Below are 8,136 nucleotides of genomic sequence, written 5' to 3'. Positions count from 1 at the left end.
AATAAATTTAAACTGGCCCGTACGGGGATCGAACCCGCGACCTTGGCGTTATTAGCACCACGCTCTAACCAACTGAGCTAACCGGCCCTGCATATTAATGAGTGACTCCGTTGACACGGACAAGAGGAAAAAGTTGGAGTCCTGCTGACAACGTAAGAATCTCGGCGTGCGGGGACCGGGCACATATTAACACCTGGCCGGTTAGCTCAGTTGGTTAGAGCGTGGTGCTAATAACGCCAAGGTCGCGGGTTCGATCCCCGTACGGGCCAGTAGGTTTTTATTGGTGTATATAATCAAGTTTAAAACCATCGCGTGAGTGTATCAGGCAGCCAAAGATATAAAGTATTCAATGTGTGCTACAAAGTGTTTCTCAGAGCTCCTCTGTCTGAAAGCAAACAACAAGAGAATTTAAACACAAGCTCTGATAGATGCCGACAATAATCTAAGTATAGACAATGTTTATAAATTCACTGTGGCTCATACAGGGTTTTTAGTTTGTTTTCTGTAAAGTGAGCGCAATACAAATCATTCTTGCCTGCTTGCTTTAGTGACAGTGTCCTTGGCCTGTGTGGACTGTATCAGCTAGGCTATACTTTTGAAGCAGAAAAATTTAAAATATGTTAATAATTAAATTAAAATCTATATACATAATAACGAATATATGAAAACAATCTAAAAAAATAAAATGTTTTACTAATTCTGCGATTGAAATCACAAATTTTAAGAAAAACTTTAGATTTTTCTTATTTAAAAGGTTTCAGTTTTGTAATTTTGGAAATGTAGTCTTTCCTTAAAAAAACCCCCAAAAAAACCCACCCCTCTCCAATAGTTTTGTTTATTTTTTAAAAACCTAGAACATCCACAAACATGCTGTCATCATATATACCAACAAACGCGTCATAAACTGCACAGGAGCAGCATACACTTCATTCCTCAAATCTTTAATAAAACCGAGTCTGCTGCAGCTTTGTGAAGCTGCCTTAACCATCAGAGACACATGTACAGCAGGTTCATACTCCAAAAACTCCTGAAGGCAAAGGGTCAGGAAATAAATCAGAGACAAAAAAAAAAAACGAAAAAAAATGCCACATACATCCTGATCGCAGCTCCACAGTTACAGAAGCAGATGTCGGTCGGTCTTCTCTGAAAAACAGTGAGTGTTTTCTCTCAAGGAATGATTTCACATGAAGTGTTTAATCTCATAATGCGTTCAGCTTTTAAAGATGAGAATACACAGCAGCAGATCAACGACTGAAAAAAGATTAAAAAAATCTCAGTGGTTTCAGTCACTTCGTCAGACTTAGGTCAGATTGAGCTGGGAGACATTTATCGCATCAGCACCATCACAATGTATTCATTTCAAATCAGCTGGTCGCTGTTAATCTGTCTGAAGACCCCACCCATCTGGGATCACATGACTGTTAACTGGAAGATAACACTTTCTTCCTGAAAGTGTTCGACTTTTGAGAGCAGGGGTTACAAGCCAAATCAGGCTTGAAACTCTAATTTCTACGTGATGAAAGAGCGAGGAAACAAACCAGGAGTCCAAGGTGGTATTTAGTAGAGCGGCTGTGATTGGCTCCTGTGTCTTTGCTTAAGTAAATTGTGGAAAAATCCAACTTAGTCCTTTTCATTGAGGAGCTGTGTCTCACTCCCCCCTGTGTGGATAATCTTGAGCTGTGACTATTTTTCTTTCAACACCACCTCAGTCCAAAAGCTTGGAGTGCTCTATCCTGGTGATGGTCCAGTCTGGAGGAACTCCTTTAGTAAACTCCCTCTGGAATCTGTCAGAGAGGTAAAAGGAAAGATCAGAATGACTCCAAGTAACTGAAAAATGTACAGAAATATAAAAAAAAAAGATACTCACTCATAAATTGCAGTAAGCAGTCTCTTAGTTTCTGGTTCTCCTTCTCCAATGGCCATCTGGAAGATACGAGTTCCCTCCATGGAGTCTTCGGGAAGGCGTGCGCTCGTTAGATACCAGAAACGCATCAGGATGCTGACAAACTTCCTACCTGGAAACGTAAACAGTTCATTTCCACCTTTATTTATACAGGTAAATCTCATTGCACATATACACTATGTTGCCAAAAATATTCACTGTCTGCCTTCACACACATATGAACTTGCGTTACATCCCATTCTTAATCAATAGGGTTTAATATGTTGGCCCACGGCTTGGACATTCTCCAAGAAGCACATATGTGAGTTCAGATACTGCTGTTGGACAGGAAGGCCTGGCTCACAGTCTCAAAGTCAGGACTCTGTGCAGGCCAGTCAAGTTCTTCCACACCAAACTCGCTCATCCATGTCTTTATGGACCTCGCTGTTTGCACTTGTGCGCAGTCATGTTGGAACAGGAGGAGCCATGCCTATGCCTTCCCACAAAGTTGGGAGCGTAAAATTGACAAAAACATCTTGGTATGCTGCAGCAATAAGAGTTCATTTCACTTGAACTAAAAGGCTGAGGTCATCTCCTAAAAAACAGCCCCACATCATAATCCCCCCTCCACAAAACTTTACACTTGGTACAATGCAGTCAGACAAGTACTGTCACCTGGCCCAAACTCCTCCATCAATCCGATGGATGAGTCTGAGTTTAGCGGTAGGTGTCGAAGAAGAAGTGTCATCCATCACTCCAGAGAACAAGTCTCCCCTGCTCTAATACAGCAAATACAGCTGCTCGACCATGAAACCCATTTCAGATCATTGATCGTGAGCTCCCCCCTCTCGAATCCATTCTAGGTGCTTGATTTTATACACCCGTGGACATGGAAGTGACTGATTTGGATGGGTGAGTGAGTGCTCACTATAACGTACGTACTGGTGATATAGTGTATAACAAGTATACACATCTATTTCTGTATTTAAAGCTTCCTACTGCTGCACTCAGCAGTCCACCACAACCACAACAAGAGTGTTTGCTGGGGACTATTTTCAGCTGTGGACTAATACAGTATCTGAGGCTTTGTTGTACCAGTGAAAACAAACATGGCTCTCTGGGGACACCTCAGGCCCTCCAAGGTTTGGAGGCCTATCTCCACCTACCACCACTTCCCCTGCCGGTGGCGGACTCCCTCAGGTGTTGGTGCGTTGGTGGTTCTTTGTGTCTGGGGGTGGGCGTCCAGGTACACACCGGCTCACTCCTTGGCGGCCGCTTATCGGGGCCTGGAGCCTGGGGCTCGCTCGGGCCCCTTCGGGGGTGGGGTGCCCCCGGCCTCTCGGCCTGGGGCCCGGTCACTCAGGCACAGCTGGCGGCCGGCGGAGCTCACGGGCGCGTCACTGCAACTCCCCCTGGCTTCTGCTCCGCGGCTGCTGAGTGAACCCTCATCTGGGACTCTCCTCAGCTCTTACTGGAACAGTGGCGCGGCTGCCCCTCTGTTGGTCTTCCATGGTTTCTTGTGTTCTGGGGGCCTCTGGATGTCTGGAGTTTTGATCTCCTCCATACCTGCTTCACACCCTGGAGGACGGGGCTGTGGCCCCCCCACACTCCCTAGCAGATCGTTACATGGAGAAACCTTTGGAATACAAGCGCGCTGATCCACACAGGTATGCACACGGGTGTTCACTGCTCGTAGACCCAAATTACACCTTTCTTGGCTGCTACTTCGAAGCACATCTGTCCTGCGTGCTGCACAACAACATTGAATATTTAGTATTTACTGCTGTTTACACTTAGCTAGATTAATGCGATGGTGTTGTGTTTAGTATGTTGCTTTGTTTTTGGGTTTTTTTTGTCTTTTTTTGCTTGTTTTCTATTCTTCTCTCAACAGGTGATCCAGGAGATTTTTATTTTTTTTCTCCCCCCCTTTCTCACTGTCCCTCTCCCCTTCTGTTTTTCCTTTCCTTCCTCTTTCTTTCTCCCTTTCCTATCTCTCACTCATGTCTGTCCCGTCTGTAACATCTGAAAATAAAATATAATAAATAATAAAAACAAAGATCGACCAAATGGACCAATACGGCAATGCCACGATGATCCATTTGGCAAAGTAAATCCATTGGGTATCCTTGTTGGTCTTCAGACAACAACTCTGATGGCTAAAGAACCAAATGGGACAGGCGAAAAAAAAAAAAGAAAAAAAAGAAAAAAAAAAAGAAAAAAGAAAACAAACATGGTGCATGTTCATCTTAAGGAAGGAACACGTCACCCCAGTTTTAAACCTTCTTTATGATCGCAGCATTCGCAGCTGCACACGCCAACTGTGACATCATCACAGCCTCGTAAACATTTATACTAACGTCTGCAGACTTGCTGCAAGTCAGAAAAGACATCCACATGTCTTGAATAGAAGACGCCAAAATAGGAAGCAAAGTGACCGTGAAGCCCCCGCCCCACACCCGAGCTTCTCATCTTTTCCAGCGTCTGTCTCTCTGTGATCTGGGACTGGATCAAACCACTGTGAAGCACGAGGGGGAGTCAACTTATCAAAACCTTAAAAGGCCTCTCAGTGCTTCTTTCTTTGGGGTGTGTTGTGGGTGGTTGGATGTCTGTAGCACAGTCTGAGTCCTCAGACTTCAGAGGAAACTCACAAGCAGGTTTAAGGCCTTTCAGACAGTCTTACCCTGCCAGTAATCCTGACACTTCATGCTTACCGTTGTCATCGTAGAAGATTCCCACATCCCCGGGGGTTGTGTACATGATCTCATCGGGCTCTGCAGACAGTGCTTTCTTATAGTCGGAAGGCAGCAGGTTGCACTTTTCCTCCAGCTTCCCAATCAGCTGTATGGTTGAGAAATTTAGAACAAGCAAAATAAAAAGCCTTTAAAATCCTGAGTTTATCTTTTAAAACAAGGCCAGATGTTTTGATTATTGCATATTTAGTAGCAAAGCCCTGAACCTGAGGAGTTAGTCTTACTCTGGAGTCTCTTAAGGTGATTTAAATCTATCTAAATCACCTTACAGTATTTTAGAAGCACTTAGAAGGACACAGATGTCCTTCATACGTCTCTATTCTGTCAAACCTTCTGCTACTCTGCTCTCTACCTGAAGCACAAAACACAAACTAGCAGTCAGTCTAAAAGATGGACAGGTGTAATAAAATGAAGCCAATGCTAAGCCTTAAACCTGCATTCCTTTTGATGGCCAGTAGGGGGCGATTGCTCTGCTTGTCTGACTGTAAATAAGTCTGCACAGCGATTAGTTACCTCGCTCTGTGACAGCAGTAATTTCCAGATGAGTTCACGGTCTCAGTTATGAATAAAGCGTGAAGGTCGTCATGTTCGAGGAGGGTATGCTCCTATGGTCATGTGACCGACTGTTTACCACCCAGAGAAGGTGTACTATCCTTGTTTTCTCAGTCAGAGAAAACAAAAATCCCTCAGCACGATACTCTTTAACAGAACTTCACCAACCAGTGAAACAACAACTAAGCAGATTTGTCCAGAGAGGAAACAGGAGTGAACTTTTCCATAGTGTCTCTGTTTGTTTAATAGGACTTGATAGGGTGATGTTGCTGACAACTCGGGTATGTTTCCAATAGTACCTCACGTCATCTTTTGTGTTTACCCCGGCCTCTTATCACAAGATACCCTGCAGTGTAATCAGACCTGGGTGATTGCAGGGTGACTGGCAGCCCTTCACACTTCAGTGACAGCCACGATCTCTTGGCGATTGTGGTAATTTCCTGAATTGCCGTCCTCTGGGCCTGCCGCAGCCCAACCTTTGTGAGATCATTTTACCTTCCAGCCCTGCTTCATCCAATGTTTATCAGTTAGAACAAAATAAAAATAAGTCATATGGCAAATTTTTTATCCCACAGAGCTAAACAACGACACTTCCACATTCCCACACATTAATAGTCCCCTAACAGGGTTTATTAATGTGGACATCTCCAGCTTCAGAGCTGGTTCAGACCGGCTGTGGCAGTCTGATGTGGTAAGTTCACTGTGCAGTAAACAGAAACGGTGTTGCCACAGCAAATAGATGGATCTGCATCCACCTCACCCCATATCCTGCATCCTCCTCTGTCACACCAACCCTCATCTTGTCCTCCTTCACTACATCCATGACAATTCTTTATTCAACATCCTTTGCCCAGTATATCCACTGTCCCTCCTCTGCACTAGGGCTGCCACAAACGATTATTTTGATAGTCGACTAGTCAGATCATCATCCATTGAACGTAAAAGTACAGCTTATTGCACCAGCAGCATCTGCTCTTATATAACTATCATTAGCTTACAGCTTTAAGTGTTTAAGGTCTGTGCTAACTAAAAATAAAGACAAGATGATAGTTAATTGAATTCTAATTAAATGTGCAGATTGTTTCGGTGGAGTTTAATAAACTCAGCCGATTTACTCAGGAACAAATAAAATACTGAAAAAAGCCAAACAATAACATTTTTAAGTTATCTAAGTGACTTGTATATGTTTAACCTGAGTAGGGCGGTGGGTTTGAAAACGATCTGCCGGGAGTCCGGTGCTCTCATGGCCCCCGGCTAGCTATCGAGCTAGTGGGTAACAGACGCCTCCGAAAACGTCGGAGCGCTTTTGAAAATATGTGGTGTCTTGATAAACTGAGCAGATATTTGAGGTTTACACAGCTACATTCTCGCCTGAAAATATGTTAAACGTTTATTTTGTGACCCAGAAAGAATAATAAGAGTAATATTAAAACTAACTAGCTGCCGCCATTGTTGACAACTGCGCTGGGCCGCGCTATGAATTCTGGGACACAGTTTCTTCTTCTTCGGGGTTTAACGGCAGCTGGCATCCTTGTACATGCAGTGCTGCCATCTTCTGTTTCAGTCCGTTATTACACTCTTAAATCCTGCTACTTATTCCTGCTTTTGGGATCTTACAAAGCTTCAAATGACGCGTCGACTATTAAATCAGTCGTCGACGATTTTGATAGTCGACGTAATCGTGACTAGTCGACTAATCGTGGCAGCCCTACTCTGCACACGTCCAAATCATCTCAGCCCAGCCTGAGCTGACCCTCTGATGTACTCATTTCTAATCCTGGTTACTCCTAATGACGATCTTCAGTTCTTCCTCCTGTTTTAGTGCATTAAACGACTCTGCATAATTTACTGCAGGTACTTTAAACAAATTATAACGTTAAAGCTCTTGCACGTTTATGCTACTTTAGCAACATTTTCTTTAAGCTCTGTAACAGCCCACCGATGCTCTCATTTCCTGTGGTCCTCTCCTCTGTTACCAAGTGAATTTGTGCCTGATGCGGGTGTATTTAGCGCACTCACATCTTTAGCTACGAGGCCCTCTAAGGCTTCAAACTGGCACTGTGACAGCAGCCTGGAAACATGAGAGAAGGCCTGCAGAAAACAGCACACCATCATTAATAACACATTAACACACAGCACGGAGGAAATCTGGGCTCTGCAGCTCAGCCTTCCACTCACCTGCTTCGCCCCCTCCGTGAACTCCTCTATACTGAACTCTTTGTCGAAGTACGTCCTGATAAGGAAGTAGTAAATCCGGGTGCGGAACCAGATGAAGGGGTTCGGGATGCCGACCACCACCACCTTCTGGTGCTTCTGCTCTCCCTGGTCCGAGCTATAGCGACGGACCGCTGCCGCGACAGCGGCGGGAGAACAGGGAGGTAGTCGCCTGTTACCGAGCCGGTTCAGGACGAGTCGCTCTTTTAAAAACAGGCGATTGAAGCTAAATGTTGACTGCAACCTGAAACAACCTCTTAACATGGGCAGCGCCATCTTTTTCCGTAGGTTTGCTGAAGCCAGAGAGCGTCTGATAAAGTGAAGAACTGCCATTCTTTGAACTTCGGGACTTCATAGGGGGCGCTCGCTAGATAGGCATCTAACGTTTGTAGCCAACATTGTCAGTTTAACGGGGTAAACGTTTTCCTTTGGCTTACCGACCTTTCCAATATTTAGTTATCGCTTGGAAACTGGAACTACTGAGGAATAACCGACCAATCAGCACGCATTAGCAAAATGCTAGCGTTTTGTGAGCAAATCGGCTTCCCGTAAGAAAAGCTAACGGACATAAGCGTCATTTTTATCTAGGTGAGACACACTATTGATGCTCTATTTGTGAAAATAAACAAACAAACAAACATGGGCTTTTTTGTTTTATGATCATTTATATTAAGGACCAGCCTGAGTGCGTCCTCTGCTGCTCCTCCTGCTGACCCACAGCTAGTTTATGTACAATGG

The 8,136-nt window shown here is 44.4% G+C and overlaps 1 protein-coding gene and 2 non-coding genes across 3 annotated transcripts; 1 reads left to right on the top strand and 2 right to left on the bottom strand.

Annotated features, from left to right (window-relative positions):
• Positions 1-13: 13 nt before the first annotated feature.
• On the bottom strand, positions 14-87 carry trnai-aau (transfer RNA isoleucine (anticodon AAU)). The gene has a single exon. It is a non-coding gene; the product is annotated as a tRNA-Ile (tRNA).
• A 108-nt stretch (positions 88-195) lies between these two features.
• trnai-aau (transfer RNA isoleucine (anticodon AAU)) lies at positions 196-269 on the top strand. The gene has a single exon. It is a non-coding gene; the product is annotated as a tRNA-Ile (tRNA).
• Positions 270-925: 656 nt separating this feature from the next.
• On the bottom strand, positions 926-8,077 carry maip1 (matrix AAA peptidase interacting protein 1). The gene is made up of 5 exons (XM_085434506.1): positions 7,363-8,077; positions 7,204-7,275; positions 4,594-4,720; positions 1,868-2,015; positions 926-1,784 (listed from the first exon to the last, which is right to left on the bottom strand). Exons 1-5 carry the CDS (start codon positions 7,729-7,731, stop codon positions 1,706-1,708), a joined length of 795 nt encoding a protein of 264 aa, XP_085290632.1. The 5' UTR covers positions 7,732-8,077; the 3' UTR covers positions 926-1,705.
• Between the last annotated feature and the right edge of the window lie 59 nt (positions 8,078-8,136).

The sequence above is a fragment of the Copadichromis virginalis genome, linkage group LG16 (genome assembly GCF_057382275.1).
Source record: "Copadichromis virginalis isolate Kocher_CV1m ecotype Utaka linkage group LG16, C_Virginalis_male_GT1.1, whole genome shotgun sequence".
Classification (NCBI taxonomy): Eukaryota; Metazoa; Chordata; class Actinopteri; order Cichliformes; family Cichlidae; genus Copadichromis; species Copadichromis virginalis.
This window is presented reverse-complemented; position numbering and strand designations above follow the sequence as displayed.